Source organism: Pelecanus crispus, chromosome 7, assembly GCF_030463565.1.
Source record: "Pelecanus crispus isolate bPelCri1 chromosome 7, bPelCri1.pri, whole genome shotgun sequence".
NCBI classification, from domain to species: Eukaryota; Metazoa; Chordata; class Aves; order Pelecaniformes; family Pelecanidae; genus Pelecanus; species Pelecanus crispus.
In genome coordinates, this window is record NC_134649.1 from 48,908,852 (window position 1) to 48,931,040 (window position 22,189).

General features: G+C 45.2%; 1 protein-coding gene across 1 annotated transcript in view; it reads left to right on the forward strand.

Annotated features, from left to right (window-relative positions):
* Nucleotides 1-22,189, forward strand: part of CNTN4 (contactin 4) — a 119,464-nt gene that overhangs the window by 27,987 nt on the left and 69,288 nt on the right. The window contains exons 3-5 of the mRNA XM_075714550.1: nucleotides 3,536-3,739; nucleotides 12,360-12,462; nucleotides 13,095-13,279. Coding sequence (XP_075570665.1) covers nucleotides 3,536-3,739; nucleotides 12,360-12,462; nucleotides 13,095-13,279 — 492 coding nt within the window. The remainder of the gene's footprint in view (nucleotides 1-3,535; nucleotides 3,740-12,359; nucleotides 12,463-13,094; nucleotides 13,280-22,189) is intronic.

Genomic DNA, 22,189 nt, shown 5'->3' on the forward strand with positions numbered 1-22,189 from the left:
CATAAATATCAATTGTCAGTGTACAGTGTTATCTCTGTGCACTTGAGCTTCTCCTGAAAGTATCTGCTGCAGTGGCAGGGGAGGGAGCATGGAGAAGAGGTTAATGGTGTGCTGGTGCGCGGTGGGCTTTCCTGCCACGTGGCTGCTCTGGGAGCCACTCGCAGCTCTGCATGTTTGTGTCCGTCGTTTCCACCATCCATCTCAGCTGAAGTCAAATCAAGCTTCTGCTAACATGCCTGTGTGCTTCCCACCTTGACCTCTGCTGCTCTTCACGAGCCCAAATTTTCCATAGGCTCCTTTGCAATAGGTGAGTGATGCTCACTAATTTAGGACTTCCCTGTCTCTGTCGTCTTTGCTCTGGACCAGTAGAGCAAACACTTAGCAACTTGGGAGCTTGGGCACAGAAACCTGCATTCTTTTGGCAAAAAGAAATCCACTTCCCTTCTTTTAGCATGTGCCTGCGGTCGTAGTGTGGGTATTCCAAATACCCAAGTGCCTGTAACCTGTCAGCATGGGTTTGTGTAGAGAAAAAATGCTCTTTATGTAGTTGGTAGAGCAAGGAAAGATTTGGGGTTGAATGGCTTCCATCTGGTCATGGCTTGAGCCAGGGTGCATAGACCATCTGTACCAAAAATGTACAAGTAACTTCTCCATCCTCCTGTCCTTGCTGATGATCATTACAGAAGTGAAGATTTGCCACCCAAAAATCTTCATCTCATTCTGATCTATCACGGAAACCCAGGCCATCAGGGCAACGAAGAGAAGTGCAGAATCAAAGTACAATAGCGGTCTTTGCAGTGGATAGCCGGTGCTCTGCTGCGGGCGGTGGGATTGCAGCTAGCGGAGTTTCTGCTTGTCTTTAGAAACAGCAAATGTGGGTCAGAAATCTTCTGATAATATTCTGTGTTTGAGAGACCTACTTGAATGTGCTTTAAAGGGGAAATTAAAAGCGTTGTACATTAGGCAAAATTACATGAAAAGGGCCCCAAATTAGAAAGAAGAAGTTTGTAATAAATTCCTCAAGGATGTAGAGTCTAATGTGTAATTAGAGAACCATGAATTGCCTGTTACTGCTTGTTCTTTGTACAGGAAGATTCTGTGTCTGTAACTTTGGTAAACGTTTCAATCGCGTGCCGTCACCAGGAGCCATCTCGGGCTGTATTTTAAGTGTCTGTTTACATGGTTGTTACAAATTGCCTATGGGATGTGAACTGTCTATCACTTCCAGAGCAATTAGTATGTGCAACCTTATCAAAAGAAATCCGTCAAGTTTGAAAAGCCATAAATATTGCACTAGGATCTCTAAGGAAATCAAAGTGAGTTTGATATAGTATTTATTTACATCTTGCTACACAAGCAAATGCACTTACAGATGCTCCAGTCTGCCTTATTCCCTGTGCTCTATATTCCATCAGTCCCATGTTATTTGAGAGAGAGAGAGAATTATCCAGTTGTGTTAAATATTTTACAGCAATAATGGACTGCTCCTAATATCTAAGGCTATGTAAGTCGGGCAGTTGTATTTTTCTGGACAATGATTTGTTGTAATGAAGGGAAGGCAGAGCTGTAACAGCAGATCTTCATTATGTTCCTCAGTTTTATGTATCCATATTAATAGAGTTTGAAGATGGCTTTGGGCGAGATTTTGATGTTTCGTGCTCTAGAAATCGGTCTCCTTTAGTACCCCCTGCGTCGGGTTCCTCTGTGTGGAGGAATCCCAGTTCATCACCGTTTGGTGCTCTCTTTGATCAGACCTCTGTGCTACGGCACAACTTTACATTTGCTTTCTGCTCTCCTGTGACCTGCTTACCCAGGATTTCCAACCTAGCGCTCGGCTCAAATGGCACAAATATTCAAGACTTTTAACTGAGGCAAAGGCTAGGAAAAGCTACTACAACGATCGTTAAGATTGGAAAGCCTGTCTTGAAAATGAAGGCAGAAGGGCTCTTGATGGCTCTCACCAGCGAAGAGGCAAGAACTCTTTAAGCTAAAGGCATCATTAGCCCAGAAGCACATAGCTATAGACTAGTAATGAAAATATTTAACCTGGAAATAAGAGGGTTCTTAGCAATTAAAGTAATACCAACTTAGAAAAGTAGGAGCCAAAAACCTTGCTGCTTCTAGGGTACATTATGAATAGGACTACGTAACCTCCTGGGGAAGGATAGGGTGGGAAGGGGGTTGTTGATCCAGAAAGACCCTCCCAGTTCTGTGGTTTTCTGAGGAATGTGTGGTCAATTCGCCGCTCCACAGTCAATGCAAAATGTTGTCGTATTGCAGAGCTCGGGCAGCTTTGGTGGAAACCTGCTGTGTGAAGATTCACTCAAATTTAAATGCCTCTGTGCATTCCAGGGCAGTGATGTTTATTTGCCTATTGCTGGATGCTTCTGGAGGAACAAGATAATTGTTCACCAAGAGTAAATTAAAAAAAAAAAATATAACTACTTGCAGAAAATAATAAGCCAGCTGAGAAGTGGTGCCTTGTTTGCTCTGAGTATCCTCTTGACATCAGCATGAGGTTACTTATAATTAGATGCACATGTGTAAATACGATGATTAGATATTCCCACATAAACATAATTACCATATCTTCCTAAAAGTCTAAGCAGGCGTTTTATAATCCTGTTTTAAAAATAAATAAATAAATTAAAGCCCACAATCTGCATTCAGCCTCTTATATGTGTAAACAGTGAAACATGAGGGCAGAATATATTTTCCGAAGTACCTAATGGTAGTTGAGGTCAATTACAGTTATGACTCATTAGAGTATTAAACTAAGAATACACTTTTTAGTATAATTAGTGTTCCCTTAGAAAACTACAGGAATCTTGTATTCACTTTAGTTCTTCAAGCGTTTTCAGGGTGTTTGGGCATTAGTCTTAGGCAAATATAATAGGGTTATATTGCATTAACCTCACTTACAAACTCTGCGACCACTTGCGGCATTTCTCTCGCTTATTTTTTTTATGGCTCAAATAACTTCCAAAGACGCCTTATGAAACACAGAGTACTATCTAATTAGTCATATAGAAGATTACAGCTGCTTAATTTAGTGTTCAGTTTTTTGCTGATTCAGAAATTCCAAAGGAATGAAGCGTACAGTGTGTGATAACATGGCTCAGCAGATCCTCCTCTGAACTGTCTTTAAGGGAAAAAAAACTAATAAGAAAGAATAAAAGAAAAGTCATGAGTCAGGCTGAAATGTTCATGATAAAAAGGTGAGATTCTTGTAAAATGCATTATATTCTGGGCTGGAAGGACTTGAAGGAGCAACAAGAATATTAGATCCCTGTGCAGGCTTGGAAGTGTCACAGCTGGAAATTTATATTTGTAGCCGTAAAGATGAGATCTTGCAAAATGTTAGCCTTTTTGTCATTTCGTGGGCTGTGATATATCCAATTTCCCTAACCAAAGGGGGCAGGGGGGAAATTATTTTCAGGGTTTTAGCTCCGACTTGAGATGGAGCCCAGCACCAGACAAGCCCCATGGGGATGCGCACCCTGTCGCTAACGCTGGTGGTACCTTGTGCTTCCAGAGCTCACCTACGCCTGGATCTTCAACGAGTACCCGACCTTCGTACACCAGGACAATCGCCGCTTCGTTTCGCAAGAGACTGGGAATTTGTACATCGCGAAGGTGGAAGCTTCGGACGTGGGCAACTACACGTGCGTGGTGACGAACACGGTGACCAACAGCAGGGTCCTGGGTCCCCCCACCCCGCTCGTCCTCAGGAACGACGGTAGGACTTGGAGGAGGGGTATTGGGGGCTGGGGTTGGAGAGGTGGTTTTGTTTTCTTTGGCTGTCACACAGAAATTCAGAAGTGGCCTGAAAGATTTATATCGGAGCAAAGGGAGAGAGTTTCCCCTTCGCAGAGGTTCAGTGAGGCTGAAGACCTCTGCTTTAGCTGTGGTTCAGTCACAGACAGTGGTGGGGTTGCTGATGCTGTGCCCAAGGTTGCTCTTCCCACCACTGGAACCACTCCCAGTATCAAGCTATAATTATAAAAGAAAAACCTGGCGACACTTGGCCAAAGACAGGAAATACAATAGATTTTAGAGTTTGGATATACCATCATTTTGCTCATTTAATGCAGCCCAAAAGTGAACAAAAGCACTTTGTTGTTTCGGTAACTGTTAGCTCAGGCTGTATTTCCGAGCAGAATTAGTGCTATTTTTAGTAGTCTGTGGAATGATACAAAAAAGCGAGAAGAAACCAAAAGAGGATTTCTAAATTTATACAAACAATTGATTTGTATCGCCGTCATTTTTGAGTAGATAAGAAAAATAAATTTGCATGTTAATTTGCCATCAAAATTAATTAAAATTTGTCTGTTTAAAGGATAACAGTTAGGACATTTGTTCCAGGAATAGAAATGCGTTATTAGAAACTTCTTCTAGAAGAAGATCCATTGTCACCTAGTGGTATTGGACAAAAATTCCTTGCTTGTAAAATACGGGCTCGTTGCTGCCAGCCTCCTGCCCGTAGCCGTCCCCTTCACACGAACACGGTTCCTGCGGACGGGGAGCTTGGAAACGCTGTCGGCGATGAGAAAGCGGCGCGGTTAGGCTGGGAGGGGTGAAGATGACTGCTCTTCCAGGTCTGTGCCGGATCTGCTCTCTGTTACGGGGGAGGCTGCATTTCTGTAAACACAGTGGCAGTAAATCTGTCCCTCTGAGTCCCGAGTAAGTCATCTAACGTATGAAAGATAAAGAGGAATAGTTAAATTTGTCTCATACTAACGTTTTCAGCCTTGAAGAAGAAATATTTTTAAGTATTACATTAAGAAGACTTTCACGCAAAGCTTACCTAGCTGAGAGTGCTTCCATTTCTCCCAGTCAGGCTCGACGCCTGCTGTTTGAGACGGGGCGGGCGCTGGGGTGATCGCCCGGCAGCCTGGTTGCGAAGGCTTCGCCCCCGCGCCGCGCTCCTCCGCGCACTCCGCTTTATCTACAGGGAGCGATTGCCTTCCCGAGGGGATTCGCAGGAGCGCTCTCCCATGCCTTTGAAGTGCGCTCTGCTGTTCATTAAAGATACGGAACTGTAATTGAACCTCTGAGGGGCTGGGGAACACGTTGCTGAGTTGAACAGGAGACATGCTGTAGGATCTGTAGAGCCAAAGACGGCTGTACTGGAAAGCCGAATATGGGCTAAATGTGTGTTTTAAATGGGATTGCACTAAATGTGGATTCTAAAATGGGATTGCACTAAATGTGTGTTTTAAAATGGGATTGCACTAAATGTGTATTTTAAAATAGGATTGCACTAGTATTACAGGCAAGCTTCATTTTAAAAATCAGCGGGTCTCAATTTTTCATGCCACATAGAGTAACCCTATAAAATCCAAACATAACGCACCATCACACTTGAAAAGAGAAATTACATATGTTGCTTCAGAAGCAAGCAACGGAGCAGCAGAAGTAAAACGCGAGGCCTATCATATTTCCGCTGGCAAAGTTGTCTTGTTTATCTTTCGTATTCGTATGTGACATGTCCACTATATCTTAATATATGTGACATGTTATTCTCCTTACAACACTTTATCATTAAATTAGTAGGCTCGGAGGCTAGCTCATCAACAATTAATGTTTCAGTTCCATTTAATTTCAATTAGTGAGTTAAGTGGGGAAAAAAAAAAAAATCATAATGTACCTCTCCCGATTGATTTACATGTACCGAGCTGCTCCTCTGGCTGTCACCAGGGCAGGCGGTGAGGAACCGCGGCTGCGGGGGCCTTTGTGCAGCTCGGAAGGGGTGGGGGGGTCCCCGTCCCCCTGGCAGCTCCCGAATTACGGAGGGGTTGATGCAGCTCTGCGGCCCCTCAGCCCTGGGCTGGAGGGCTGGCGTCCCAGCCGCGACAGTCCAACCTCCTCCAATTCATCCTTCATAAAATTGTCTGTTGCTAAAAGTTTCTAAGTTATTGCCTGGTTGGCTTAATGTTGATAAACTTCTTGTGAATCCTGAAAACATCCAGGTACTTGACAGCAATCTCCTTGGGAAATTTCTGGCTTTCTCAAAAATCAAAGTTATTTTTAAATTGCAAAACATTTTTCTGTCAAGGACAATTAATTATGGGTCCCTGTAGTTTATACATAGCCCCATTACTTTGAAAGGAACAAGTAGTGGAGTAAGATACTGTCCAAAAGGAATACTGGTCCCACAGAACTAAGACTAGCACCTATATTTGTTTTTTAATTATTTCACACTGAGTTGAAAAGCAAAAGAGGAGAATCCTTCCTTTTGTGCTGATGCTAAAAACTTTAAAAATTCCCAATTCTGGAGCTGTAGGAAGAAAACAGAGTTTGGATGCTCACAGTTTGGCTCACCCTATGCTGTTCGATATCGGGAATTTCCATTTTTTTAACAGATATGTGTACAAATTACGTGGTGGGTATTCTTACTGTAGCCACCGTTCAGACTGCCCATGGAGCTCAGGAACAGTCCTCGTTCCCCTGGAGCAGCTCGCCGCTGCGGATCTGGGCGTGCAGGACAGCACGCACTGGGCTGAAATCTCACCCGCGAGAACCCCGAGGTTTCTTTTCACATTCCTTCTTCAATTTATGGCAGTAATTTTTCTAGACTCGATTGTGAATCATTTAGGCTTTTTATGTCAAAATACCTGCCATCTTTGTTGTAGTTATTTTACTTGAATGTAATCATCCCAGAAAAACAGCTTTTCAGCATGTTTTTTTTTTTTCAAGTGCGGCTTGCTTTACAATGCCAGGCTGTTGAGCTGTAATCTGTAAAAGGAAAAGATACAGGTGTAGGGGATGAAATCAGATCCTGTAGGCAGATTGCTTTCCCCACCTGTGCCTTTTGTGCCTCTCTTTTGCTTGTTTTCAGCTGCGAGGTTGTCGGGGTTCAGCCCCAGGCAGGAGCTCAGCCCCACGCAGCCATCGCTCACTGCCCCTGCCCCCATGGGATGGGGGAGAGAATCGGAGGAGTGAGAGGGAGAAACACTCCTGGGCTGAGATAAGAACAGTTTAATCATTGAAATAAAGTGAAATAGCAATGATAATAATAACAGTATAATAATGATAATAATAATAATACACAAAGCAAGTGCTGCCCAATGCAATTGCTCACCACCCGCCGACCGATGCCCAGCCAGTTCCCCAGCAGCGATCGCTGCTCCCCGGCCAACCCCCCCAGTTTCTATACTGCCCATGACGCCGTATGGTATGGAATGGCCCTTGGGGCAGTTGGGATCAACTCTTCTGGCTGTGCCCCCTCCCAGCTTCTTGTGCCCCTGGCAGAGCAGGGGAAGCTGAAAAGTCCTTGCCTGGCATAAGCAGCGCTGAGCAACAACTAAACCATCAGCGTGTTATCAGCGTTATTCTCCTACTAAATCCAAACCACAGCACTGTGCCTGCTACTGGGAAGAAAATTAACTCTATCCCAGCCAAAACCAGGACAGAGGCTCCAGAGTTACAGATCTCCTGATGTTTGCAGCAACTTTTTGTAACCCGCAGTACCCGCTCTTGTTGACAGAAATGGGGTTCCTTCCCCGTCGCTGTGCTGTGGAAGCAGAAGGTGCCTCTTATCCCATTAGTTATCCTCAGACAGCTTTTACTTCTTGGAGAGATAAATATCAAAGAGGGTTATGGGGCGGTGGTAGGAGCAGACGGTGCTGAGGCGGCTGGCGCGGTCACTGAGAGCTCAAGCCCCCTGCTTCTGCGGACAGAGGTTATCTGATGGTGATAAACACGCTGTACGAAGCACAGTGTGTGCTGGGAAAAGGATATTTTTCCTCTGTCCCTCTTAAAAATTCCCTGCCACAAACGCATGCAAGCACCCCCTATTTAAATATTTTCACGTAGGTGTATGGATTTGTGGCAGCGAGGATGCTTGCAGTGCAGGTGGATAAAAGATTTAAATACAATACTATGGAAGCGCAGCAGTCCCCAAAACCACTCATTTATGATTTGGGACCTGTCCTCCTGAAATGCGCACCCATATTCCAGCACAGGGCTTCAGGAATGACAAGCAGCTCTCCCTTTCGCGTTGTGTAAGTGCTAGTGTAGAAAAGGGAAAAATAAAAGATGTTACGGTTTTCTGGATTTCCCAAGGTATTGAGGTTTGGTTTCGGCTTGGGTTCTGCAAGGATGGGAGTTGGTCCTGACGCTACCAGCTGGTACGTCCCATTGTGGAGACAGGGCTCTCTGAGCTATTTTCATGTTGGGAAATATAATAAATATCTAAATGTGCATGGCACTGAAGAATGAGAATCATCTTAAAGCCTGAAGTAAGGTGTCCACTAGGATTGTAGCACTCACTGCAGCTCAGAAGAAAAAGGATTTCAATTTGAATGCCGGGCAAGCCTTCTGGCAGCTCGCTGAGGGATATGGACTGCAAGAGAGGAGGAAAGGGAACAAACCTGCAGCACGGTCTCCTTCATTTCATAAAAACACGTCTGGCTGCTCCTGGCTGCCCCATCCCCATGGAGGCCACAGTCTCCGCACCGTGCCCCCCGGAAGGGCAGCGGGTACCCTGGGTGCCATCCCCACCGCAGCACCTTTGGGACCCTCTGGGCCATCCCCACCCTGCAGCCAAAGCCCCGTAGGAGCACCCAGGTGTCCCCAGCCGCCACTCCTGCAGTACTTTACCACTTCTCTTTAACATGCACTTTGGATTTTTTACGTCAGAATTAAAACAGTAGGAAAGAACTGAAATAGTCCTGGAATAAAATTACCATCAGCAGCAGCTGTATGGGCCAATTAAACTTTAACATTTCACAGGTGTTGTCAGGAAATGCATATCATCTCCTCAGACAAATTAGCTTGCTTCTGAATTCCTGGGACTTTCATCCAACGGCACGTTTTTAAGCCTCGAAATTGGAAGAAAAATGCGGAAGCCTCTGAAATGCAAACACGCAGAGCATCTGAGGTGCCATGACACTGGAAGCGTTCTGCAAGCTACAAACCCGGTGTCTATTTTAGTCTTTTATTTTCTCCCCCAGCCCTTCCACCTGCGCGGTTATGTTAGATGTTAAATCGCCCAGGAACAGCAGGAAAAATAAGGACTGTCTGCGTGGAAATGCTCTTGGATTCGGGATGGAGATATCTCAGCTGCACTGATGTTTCTCCTATAAAGCGCAGACGGCAGGACTCACAGCACATCCTATATATATGTATATATATATGTAGGTAGGTTATAATTGCAGTGGCAGCCTTGAGATTTTTCCACCGATACGAGTCCTGATTTTTAAGCGGTTTGAGTTTGCAGTAGTGTGGGTAAAACAGCTGCCCTCGCGGTTTGTAGGAGGCGGCAGCGGCTGCCAGCGCTGCGGGGCCGTGGGTGACGGTGGCTGGAGCCCATGTGCCGTGGCCGCAGGTAGCTTGCCCAGCCTGGGCTTTTGGCAGCCGTGCGATTACGCCTCTCCAGTCCCAGCCCGAGGCAAGGAAACTGGAACAATGAATGGAATGAGTGACAAGAAGGCAAAAAAAGCCATTTTTCCTCCCTCCCATTCCTGTCTCCTGCTCTGTCAGGTGAAGAACGTATTAATAATACATTCTGCCTTAATTTCCTAAATAGCCCGTTAGTGTCACGGGGTGCTTTACAGCCTGCTCTGCCTACGGGCACCGAGTTCCTGCTGCAGGAGCGGAGGCGGCGCAGAAGGAGGAACCGTTCCCGTGGATTTTGCTTGTTGAGGACTGGTTTGTAGCTGGCCCGTCGGCGGGCAGGTGGCTCCTCGGACCGGCTCCCTTTCTCCCATGTTATTTGGCCGACGCGTCATCTCCCACCCTCCGGCTGGCTGCAGGCAGAGCCTGCGGAGTGTTTTTGGGGGAGCCGCATCCCCTGGGCTGCGGTGAGGTGGGGGGTGGCTGGTGCCACAGGCACCGAGGAGCTCTTCAGCCACCTCGGGGAGGGTGACGGAGACCTTAACTTCATAGAATCATAGAATCGTTTAGGTTGGAAAAGCCCTTTAAGATCATCCAGTCCAACCATTAACCTACACTACCAAGTCCACCACTAAACCAATAAGGGTAGAGTAGCAACCCCATGCCTCCTGGCTTGGTGGCTGGATCATTTATAATGAAAGTAAAAACTAGGAATCATTAAGGTTGGAAAGGACCTCTAAGATCATCAGTCCGACCATCACCCCAACACCCCCATGCCCACTAAACCATGTCCCCAAGTGCCACCTCTGCCCGTTTTTTGAACGCTTCCAGGGATGGGGACTCCCCCACCTCTCTGGGCAGCCTGTTCCAATGCTTGACCACCCTTTCCGTGAAGAAATTTTTCCTAATATCCAACCTAAACCTCCCCTGGCGCAGCTTGAGCCCATTTCCTCTCGTCCTATCGCTAACTACATGGGAGCAGAGCCCAACACCCCCTCCCTGCCCCCTCGTGTCAGGCAGTTGTGGAGAGCGATCAGGTCTCCCCTCAGCCTCCTCTTCTCCAGGCTGAACACCCCCAGCTCCCTCAGCCGCTCCCCACCAGCCCTATGCTCCAGACCCTTCCCCAGCTCCGCTGCCCTTCTCTGGACACGCTCCAGCACCCCAATGTCTTTCTTGTAGTGAGGGGCCCAAAACTGGACACAGCATTCCAGGTGCGGCCTCCCCAGCGCTGAGTACAGGGGCACAATCACCTCCCTGCTCCTGCTGGCCACACTATTCCTGATACAGGCCAGGATGCTGTTGGCCTTCTTGGCCACCTGGGCACACTGCTTTTCTCCAGGTAAGTCTCTGATCTGAAAACCAGTGTCTTCCCAAGTGAGGCAGCAGCCTGAATCCGGTCAAGCTTTCGTGAGACACTTAGCCTCAAAAGCTCTTCCTCTGCCAAATTTGCAGTCTTCGTTGCAGAACGTGGAAATACTCTTCTCGGAAAAGATCTCAGTAAGTCCTAACATCAGCAAAACAGTGCTGCTGTTCCCAGACGTTCACAGCCAGCCTTGCCCTTGGACACCGCTGGGCAGTAGCTGTTCTTGGCTTGGCTGAAGCTCGCCCAGCAAACGTTTAGCATGGAGTCTGGAGAAATTTAGGCAAGACTGCAAAGATTTGGCAGTCACAATTGGGAGAAGAGAGGATTTTCCATGACATGAACTGTAACAGCCCCTTCCAGCCTTGCAGGGCCGCCGTGTTAATGTGCAGAGGACTAATGAGTGCCGTGCCCCCTAATTCTTGTTTGTAGAGTATGTAAATGCTGGAGCGGTGACACAGACTCGTGGGTTTCCTGCTATATGTGCTGGCCAGGACACGACTGTGGAGGGAGTATTCGTATCATTCGTAAATGCATTTCATTTTGGTGACTGATGTTGTGCAGCAACTGCTTTTTACATAATGTAGCAGCAATGCTTATTTGCAATTAATGGGTTGGAAGAAAGATGGTGTAACCTGCTGTTGCACCAGAACAGGTAATGTACGGGTCAACAAGTAAGGGTAGACTTGATGTAAGCCTGACACGGAGCATTTGAAACTCTTTAAGTGTGAAAAAGTAAAGAAAAGAAGGCTTTTCTCGCATCCTCTTTGCAAAGCAGGGGGACAGAAAGCAGCCCTGCAATCACGGGCCGCCCTAAGCCGCCCTGTCTTACCTGAATATCCCTGCGAACCCGTGCTCTCTCATTTCGGCGTTACTCGTGCGAACTCCTGCCCGTATTCGCGCGTACCGGTGGCATTCATCCGTCTGAGCCAGCGCCGCTCCCGCCCCGCAGCCCACGCCGCGCCTCGCCTGCCCCGCGCTTGGCCGACATCCAGGAAGCGCCGCGCAGTTAAGATTTAAACTGCAATCATCAATTAGCCGATAATCACTATTGGTGAAATTATATGTGCCGGTTTTAAGACAGTACAGCGACTGGAAATGTAGCCATTTATCATTAATGTAATGGCCTTTTTATGTGCACAAATTTTTAAACACAATTTCATAAAGAGGGCTGCCACGATACGTGATTTACTGGGGCAGTAAAAATAAAGAAATTACCCAAAGAGTATATGATCTCTGCGCATCTAAATCCTTGAAGTTAATAGAAGCCTTGATTAGCTCCAGTGCTTTTAAAACTTTTTCTAATGGCTGTTTGTTCCGCATTTCATTTTCTAGAAGGTGCTGAACCTCCCTTATTATTGCTTTCCTTATTTCACAAGTTACCTGCAAAAACCCTGAATATTCAAAAGCAAAAAGGAACAGAGCCATGAAGAAATTTTAATCTTGGGCAGATGGTGTGGAGCACTGGTTCAGATTTTCCTCTGGCAGTAAATGGGAAAAGAGCCCACACTACACGGCTGTTAGAAACAGGCCGTGTTTAAAATGAATGGATTAATTGGGCAAGTAATGATGTATAGAACAGCTCTGTGCTAGCACGGGAACAGTTGCGGATTTATTGCGAAAATTCAACCGAGCCTTAGCATCTATTTTATGTTCACAGGGGTGATGGGAGAGTATGAGCCGAAAATAGAGGTGCAGTTCCCAGAAACGGTTCCATCTGCAAAAGGAACAACGGTGAAACTGGAGTGCTTTGCCTTGGGGAAGTAAGTTTTGATCCGTTATTATCATTCCTCCAGCTTCTCCCTTTCCTAGTGCTGTGTTGTAGAGTTTGCAGACTTGCTAATCCTTCACTGGCCTCAGCAGAAGTTACTTATTCCGAGCGTTCATAACAGACAAGGGACTTGGGGAGCAGGGGCTTTGCTCACCAAAAATATAAACTCCCAAGGAAGAGAGAAGATGTAACTTATTTTGTAAAGATGTGTTTGTGCATCTCCTGTTCTGAGGTCTCATGCAACACTTAAAACGCATCTCTTGTTTCTAAAGGAAACCCTGGCAATGCTTCCAAAATCAAAATGTGGGACTGGTAGGAAAATGGACTTACTGTCACAGCAGAACCCCAAATTCAACTTTGTCAAAATGGCATTTTTATAATATAGAGTCTCGTGCTTTTAAGACTATGTGAGCGATACACCATTGGTATGCATATGTATATTTACATTATATATAAGCCACACATAATAAAATTGCTCCAGATCCTACACAGAGTCTTCAGACTGACCAGGTCCTCATCAGCCTCAAACATGAAACAGTGCTATGTTCGTCAGACAAGAGCTTATCAGGACAAGACTCGTAGCTTTTTGTACGACTCTTATTTTGCTTTATTTTTCTTATTTAGCCCAGTTCCTACAATTAGCTGGAGGAGAGCGGATGGGAAACAGATACCCAGAAAAGCCAGGAGGCACAGATCGAGTGGACTTCTTGAAATCCCAAATTTTCAGCAAGAAGATGCTGGGCTCTATGAGTGCGTAGCTGAAAATGTGAGAGGGAAAAATGTTGCACGAGGACAGCTGACATTTTATGGTAAGCAGTCTGCTTGCTTTCAGGGGGTTTTATTGTATCAAGTGCAATATGCAGTAAATATTTTGTGAGAAAGTAATTTTGGGGGGTATTTTTAAAATTACTTTCTTTTACAAACAGCACATCTCAAAAAGGGTATAGTTTGCTATAAAGCCTGGCTGAATGGTGCATATTAATTGAGAATCAGAGCAGTTGGAACAAAAGCACTTTGCTGGGAGGACATTGGCATGGTAACATGCAGAAAGCACTTGCAAACAGCTCATTTGCCTTCTCGCGGCGGTGAGGGTAACGCAGGTATTCCGGTGGAGCATCATTGCAGTTACGACTGGGGATTTATTATGTATGTGTTGCCCCAGCTTGAGTTAATAAATGTTAATTGCTTATAACCAATTAAGGATTGCTTTCAAGAAGGGTCAGTGGTTGCACAGCCTGGTAAGTTGGGATTTAACCCTGTTGGAGCTGGCAGAATCCTCTCGCTCAAAGACTTTGTGCACCTGTGTCGTGGTTCAGCCCCAGGCAGCAGCTCAGCACCACGCAGCCATCGCTCACTGCCCCTGCCCCAGTGGGATGGGGGAGAGAATCGGAGGAGTGAGAGGGAGAAACACTCCTGGGCTGGGATAAGAACAGTTTAAGAATTGAAATAAAGTAAAATAGTAATGATAATAATAACAGTATAATAATGATAATAATAATAACAATACACAAAGCAAGTGCTGCCCAATGCAATTGCTCACCACCCGCCGACCGATGCCCAGCCAGTTCCCCAGCAGCGATCGCTGCTCCCCGGCCAACCCCCCCAGTTTCCATACTGCCCATGACGCCGGATGGTATGGAATGGCCCTTGGGGCAGTTGGGATCAACTCTTCTGGCTGTGCCCCCTCCCAGCTTCTTGTGCCCCTGGCAGAGCATGGGAAGCTGAAAAGTCCTTGCCTGGCATAAGCAGTGCTGAGCAACAACTAAACCATCAGCGTGTTATCAGCATTCTTCTCCTACTAAATCCAAACCACAGCACTGTGCCTGCTGCTAGGAAGAAAATGAACTCTACCCCAGCCGAAACCAGGACAACCTGCTCTTCTTAGACTCACGTTACAGCCATGGATCCGGGCGCAGTACGAATGTAAAACTTCAGCTTCATAGGCCTTCTGCGTTAAGTAGAAGGTGCGTTGGTGCCTCTAATCCCGACACAAGTGTCTCCCCACCTCCAAACTTCTGCTGGGAACAGCCCCGTCTTGCAAAGCAAATTAAATGCTTCTAGGAAATGAGCCAAGCTTGCAGGGGGAAATTTTTACCTGTTCTGAGTAACTGTGGATTTACCTGCGTGGAGGTGAACGAGAGTCACACAGAGGGGGTTTAGAGGTACGAACGGGCTGTTGGTTTGGGACTTTAGTTTCTGTTTGATGTTTTTTGGAGGGGAGAAGACTGCAGGTTACATACCCCACACACAGGCGTGCAGAGACCTCCCCACCGTCATAAAAATCTTTCTTTTGCTGCTGCCCTGTTATCATCTTCAGGAGCATAATAGAGTCGTTCTTTATCAAACACGTGGAGAGATATTCAGTGTTTTCTCCCCCAAATGCTCCTGAGGGCCCGGCTTCTGTCAGCAGGGAAGATTGGGCTCAACTCCAGAGATGAGAAGAATGTTTTTGATTTATAGTAAATTTGCCACAGAAAAAGAGTGTGGGAACTAACCCTCCTGGCAAAACTGCATTCAATTTGGTGAGTAATGTATTTTTTTTTTAAGGCATATAGAGGGGTGTTTTAAAATCAGAAATATTTCTAAAAGAGGTTTCATTTAAAAATCAGAATTTTGGGGGCTTCCATTTCAAATGAACACTTCTCCTTTTAAAATTGAGTAAAATATAAAATGAGAAAACATGAAAAAGGAGTGAGATAGCAAGAACAAAGGGGAAAAAAAAAAAGAACAAAAGGAAACATAAAAGTTAAGGAAGGAATCTGGTGTTGATTCAAACTGGTTTTTTTTTTTAATTAAAAGATTTGAAGATTTCTTTTTCTGTTCATCAGACACTGCACATTTCTCCTGATTTTTCCCATGTGGACAGTAAATGAAAAGACTCAGCACTTGTAGAGTTTTGCTCAACCCACGGCCAAACCTGCCTTCCTTGCAAAGCAGTAAATCGAGCCTTCGGTATACTCCCACCGTAGCATATATTAAGTTATAATCTAATTACTATAATGATTTTACCAGTCTGGATCCCATTCCTGGAGGACTGCAGATCCTACACAAAAGCTGCCACCATGCCTAGTGCTGGCTTTCACACTTAAGATGGGATTTCAGCAAAGCAGCTCGAGATTTTATGGGAAGAGGAGCATCCTCCTCTCGCTCTGTGATGCCGGGAACTATCTTTGCATCCACTTTCCTTCATGTGAGCAGAGGAGTTCCTTACGGAGAGGTGTTAGCCTGCCACCTCTGCTGGTTACTGGTTTTAAAGATAATTGAAATATCATCCTTGTTGTCTTGAGGATGACGAGTTACTAGTTTACGAGTATTCAGTTTTCAAGGACAGCTTGTGGTAGGCAAGTATTTAGTACTGAAAACAGATCTCTCAAAAAAACCCTTGCTTTCTCTAAGCTAAGCTCTGGAGTTTCATGTGGCACTGAATATTTTTTAGGGAAAGTAACTTACCGTAAACGTTTAATACAAATAGTTGAAACTGCAAGAAAGTCATTTGCCTTAATCGTTTTTCTTTTTAAAGCTGCGAAGTGTTATGTCGTTACTGAAATACAGCTGTAATGTTGGCAGAGCTTCTCAGGTTGCTTTCGGCGGGTCGGGGCTGGTGCCCGGAGAAGGGAACGCTCCGGAGGATGCGATACGGGTGGTCGGACATGCCGCCTACGCAGGGTGACATGCTCCGTCACGACGCGTGCCCTGGAGATCGTAATCTGGCTCTAATGGCGAGACTCTTTTAAACCCAGTTATCTGCCTCTCTGCATGGTATAAAATAAAAAAAAAAGAAGAAAAAGAAAATGAAATTCAAATTTGCCTGCTCAATGTAGATAACCCAGCATTGCTTCCATTGTCAGGTTCTTTCAGCGCTCCTGGAAGTTGTCAGGGAAGGTTGACTTTTGCTGTATTTCATTCTTGTATCAATGTTTATTTTTTCCTCTGTTAGCATATCAGTGACACTGAAGTTGTTTGACATGCTCCTTGCAGCAGGAAAGGTTAATTAAACGTGCAAGATCTGTTCTTCCTCTGTTTTCTGTGCTTTGAGCTCCTGCAACAGGCTGTGTTTTATTGCTCTCCAAAAGCATTTGTTCTGAGCGCTGTATGTCCTAGTTGATAGATAGACCAACACGGTAGAAAACATGTTAATGTTAATGCAATTACAGTGACTTATACCTGTTTCCTTGACTATTATAACTCTGAACGACATTTCGCTTGTTTTCTTGCCGTAAGTCGCTTGTTCTGTCTGTGGTTCCTAACCGGATACCACGTACCTCAAATTAGCTCCTGAGAACTAGCAAATTAAATTGCAAAACCTCTTCTTTTCCACCCCCACTGAGCAGCCATAAATGCATGTCGCGCTGCGTTCCTGACTTTGCAGCTCGTTCCCCGCAGACCCTGCACGGGAGATCCCCGGCGGGAGCCGGCGTCGGCATGGCCGCAGCACATCGCTGCCCCGGCGCTGGCTGCACCCGCGCCTCTGCTGCCAGTGCTGCTTCTCCACTGAGCTCGGCAGCGAGGGCCCGCCACGCTATCCATCTGTTTTGATCCCCAGCATTTCGGAAGCACTCCCATCGACCTAGTTCTATTTTTAATCTGGCGGCTCATAAATTTTAAATTTGATAACCCTGCATGAGGGCTAAGGTTTATAACCCGAGCTAAAAGCAACACTAGCAATTTTTATTTTTTTTTTTTTTGGCAGAAGTACAGTAAACAAATTACCTTAGCTAGCTAATTTTAAAAGAAACTGCCTTTTCGTTCATAAAACCAACATCAAGGAAATGCTTGTTCATTATCATCATGGATGTTGCTTCATTCATGTTAAGTTTAGACGCTGTTTCAGTCAGATCTTCCTTTGTCAGACAGACAGGCGCAGCCCAGAGGTTGTCCTGAGCATAGGACAAGAGGCAGATAGACGCACGAGCACGACGAACTCGTAAGGCGTTGTTGTGGCTGCTCATCCCTGTGCTCAGATCCTTCCCGCGACGGACGAGAGCCTCGCACCCCTCTACAGCTCTGCTGATGTGCCTTGGCCGGGTTCTCCCTGCTGACCGTCATCAAAGGTCTCCGTACCACCACACCAGCATATTGTTTGTCTGGGCTTTTTTAGAAATATGAGAAATATTTTTTTAGAAATACGAGAAATATTTTTTTTTTATGCAGCGTGTGAAATGAGATCGTTGTGCCGGTGCTTACTGCTTGGGCTCCACTTCAGCGTGCGTTTAGGCTTTCCTACAGTGACTCTGGTGAGATGATGCCGCACCTCGATATCCCCCATCCCAACGACATGTATAGTCTGAATAACAGAAAAGAGGAAAAACAGCTGTCAGTCAAGGTGATCCAAATATAAGCACGTTCAGTGGGGCTGGCAGCGGTAGCAGTAAGGAAGCGGCACCGGGGGAGGCTGCTCCCCAGTGCAGACGGGGAACGGGCACCCCGGTACAGGCAGGGGTGCTTGGGGCTGAGGAGCTGCACCACCACCGGCAGCATTTGTCTGCCACAATTAGGACCAAAACCGTGCAATTTGGCATTGGCCTTTGCAGTCAGATCAACACTGTCTGACATGGCCTGGAAGAGAGGGAAAATATCCGAGTACCGAAACGGCTCGGTTTTGGCCGGCACGGGTGCGGGTGCTGACTCGGCGTCACCTGTGTTGCTTCGGGGTCCTCCAGCATCTCTCTCGCCCGAGCTCGTCCGCTCCCTGCCCAGCACCCCGCCGGCAAGCCAAGGCAAGGAGGAAAAAATTGCAGTTAAAACGGTTTCTAGAAGCGTCAGCGCAGCAGCATCCGCATTAGCAGACAGACAGACTTATTTGTAACTAATTACAGTTCTTTGCAGCGTTTTGTGAGATATACAGCAGAAGCCGTGTAATTGGCTGGACCGCTTTTCAGATTAAATACTTCTCAAATCAAAGTCCCACCAGGAATTTATGCGGCTCCTTAATTTTGCGGTGGACAGACTCCCTCTTTCATCAGCGGGCCTGTGTTTTATTTGTGCAAAAGCTACTTTATGCCGCTCTGTAAACCGACCTCAAATGTAAATCATATTATGCTCTTCATTATGATTAGAGGTCTAAAAAGGAAATTTGCGTAAGTGAAAATCAAGCAGTTGTATGTCTCTACTCCATTGAGGTCCCAGATCACAAATAATTTGCTGAAAATTCAAAGCTGCTTGAAATAAAATGAGTTTCTGGACTGATAAAAATATAAGAAAATTCACATAAGTAGGACAAGTATATATTTTTATTAATTCTAATTTACATGCCTCCCTAGAAAACCCAGTTTGCTACCTGTTATGCAGATACATTGCCAATAGATTTCTCGCCTTCAAGCATCTCCATGTTCCTTTTATTTACAGCTCTCAAATCCTGTGCTGTTTCAGAATACTGTGCCAATTTAACTCTTGGTTAACCACCACTTAAACACTTGGCAGCAGGCAGATCCGTCCTTCCAGAAAGGGGCGGTTGGCCTTGGGAGCAATGGTTGCAGTGCCCAGTCTCAGCTGGTTACGCTTGCCCTGGGGAAAATCCCTGCTCGGAGGGAAGAGGTTTTGAGTCCTGCCAGTGGAATATGTATTTTCTCAGACTTCAGCGCAGGAGGGAGTAACTGAGTTTTGAATAATGTGCTGCCCAAGGGAAGTCTTGCATCCAGAACAAGTTTCTGCACAGAGAACGGGCATGTTTCTCTTCCACTTTTCCTTTTCCAAGGGATTGCTGGAAACCTGCTTATAGAGAAATCAATTTTTAGGAGATTGAGAAGAATTGCTCAAATTATTATCATTTTGGCTTGGAAAGATAGCTCTCTAGCAGGAGAAGCAAAAATACAAATAGGTATGAGAAAAGCAGCGGGAGGGCTACTTGTAGAGCACCCCACACCCCCCTTACTCCCCTAGGTAGCTGCAGTCTAGAGCGTCAAGGATGAAAAATAACTAAATCCCTGAGGACTGGTCTTTACGAACGTGCCTGTAATGCCTACGGTCCTTTGGTGCCCGGTGTAACTGGGGAGAAAGTCATGTAATGGTGCGGAATAGCTTATGGAGCAGGAGGTAGATAAGCGGTAGGGACAGTTTAAGTGGTTTAAGCTAGGTTAACTCCTTCAAATTTGCTTTTGAATTTTTCAGATGTTTCATTCAAATGTTTCATTTTTCAAATGTTTCTTTTCCTCTGATATTTTAGTCCCAAGCGGAACTCCCAGGCTGGTTTATTATGGTGAGTCTTGTAGAGAGGCAGAAAGGAGACGTCCTGCCCAAGCGGCAGTATCTGGTGAACTTTCTAAAGACGCAGACAAATGGAGATCATTTAGGTGCAACATTCAAGCAAATGACTTTGGCGGAGGGTTTGCACAGCTTTGAGAGTTGTATAGATTTCACATAGTCCTTAATTGGCAGTAGAGGTCAGGAGGAAGGGATTAACAGGAGGAGAGGAAGAGAAGAGGAAAAGCGATAACTTAAAGTCTGGTTTCATATTCCTGTGATCATTGGGAAGGATAACAAATTAGGGACATATGGGTTTTGTTTACAGAAGCTTTATCCCCATTTGGACCAGGATGACGTGTGCATTTGCCTGCACAAACCTTATACACTCGCCGCATTCTTTATTTTTAATTACTCATGTATTTTTCCCATCTGTTTTTCTTACTTCTTATGCTTGGCTTTCTGGTCTTTAGACTTTTCTGATCCTGGGCTCAGTCTCAATCTCCTTAGAATAGATATAGTAATGGACAAGTCATTCAGCCTTTCATCTGCCATTAATGATGAATTACACAGCCTGCACTAGGTCATCAGCTGCTATAAATTGGCTTAGGAACACTGAAATCAATATACACCGACCGAGAATTGGATTCTGTATATGTATTAGTACCTCATTTGCTTTAGTCTTTTTGGTTGTTTTGAACTCACAGACGATTGCAAAGTCCTACAGATTTATTTCTGGTTTATTTCTCACATTGCTCCCATAATTCTTTGGGTTTGTTACTCATTTCTGATGCAATGCATCATCACCAGCTGTGTCATTTCATTTTCAAATGCCGTTTAGGACATGATTTCTGGTCCAGCTTTCCCGTGCCTACTTTTGCCTTTCAGTTTATTACAATGAAGGACAGATTCATTCTGGATTTTTTGGTCTTAGAGAAGTAAGAGTATATTTGGGCATACTTTCCTAATCACCTGGTTTAAAATGCCCCACTTTGCATTTGTGAAGACTGGAAGGTGATCAAAGGTAAACGGGTTTTTTTCTAACTGCTGCCATCATTTTTCTTCTGTCCCCCTGAGTACAAATTCCAGACAGCTCTCATCACCTAGGAGGAAGATATATTTTTCTTTAAAGCTATCCTTATGTAAGAGTCATGCTGATATTTCTAAGCTTTTTCTTCTACTTTATAGATTTAGCATATGATTTTTTCTTGCAACTCAGATGAATTCTTAATCAGCTTCCGTGTAATTTTTTTCTTTAGTACCAGATTTTTCCTCCAGGATGTTTCCAAGGCCAGTAATATCCAAGTACTCCAAATAGGGCCAAAATATTTCCAGACCCATCATATGAAACAATTTGTCTTCGGTCAGCGCCACTGAAATGATCCAAAGGACTTTTTCTAGAACACTACTACCAGTCACAAATTAAACCTTGTCATTATCTCAAATAATGTCGCTATACCAGAAAATGTTGTGACGTGGAGCTGGTTTCATATCCTTATTTGAATTACTTTAATTATCGTGCTTGAAATCTTGTGTCACGTTGCCGTGTCTTGGTATGATCCCCAATGGGAGGCTGTCAAATTTCATTATATTATGGCGACTCTCATTTGGTGGCGCAAACATATTTGCTGCATGAACCAACCCTTGTGTATTATTCAAGATTAAGTCAAGAGCGTGCCTGCTATTCTCTGAAATGAACTGTTGAAAGGAGAGGTTGACCTAATTAGAAAAGTCTCCCAAAGAGCAGCAGAGAGCTAAGCTCCTGTGAAACAAAGGACTCCTCCGGTTTTCGCTGAGATTTGTTTTTTGACCTCTGATGCTCCTTCTGTAGTTGTCTGCATCATGAATAGCTTTAGGACAGAAAGCTTAACCGGTTAAAGTAAGTGGAGGGGGTGAAGAGCGGCGCCCGGTGCAAGGCTGCGGCTCGCGGGTGCCGCACCAAAGAGAGTGACGTGAATAGCGGGGGTGGCAGCTCCCAGCACTTCCAGCACCACATGTTTAAAGCTCAGCACCCTTACTTAGAGCAGGAGGTCAGATGTGCGACCTGCAAAGTACAGCGGAAGGACTGGACAGGTGAAGTCTTCTGCTGCGTTGGGTGAGAATTGTCCCTATTTGGGGAGTCTGCCTGAAATAAGGATAAATACTGATTTTCCTTTCCTCCTCACACAAGAGTTATCTTCCTTTTTACATAGCATACATTTATCTGTTATCGAGCCCACCTTACTTTTCATGGGTTTTCTTGTTTTACAGGTTACTTTTAGTTGGTTTTGTCTGAATTTTTTTTGTTTTCATGTGGGAAAGCAGTAAAACAGTACTGCAAAAAAGGCAAATGGATCTGTGTGGTTCTATACAGCTCTTTTTTACCGTATTATAAGACTCTCTTCAAAATTATGAGTTAGATGCTGTTAGAATAGTAAATAAGTGAATTCATGAGTAATTTGCAAATGTCCTTGAGCCACTGAACCCGTTGCGGTTGCGCAGGGTGTCTCAGTTCGATGGAATTGTTCAAGTTCTTACTCCAGATGACAGAACTGACTTTC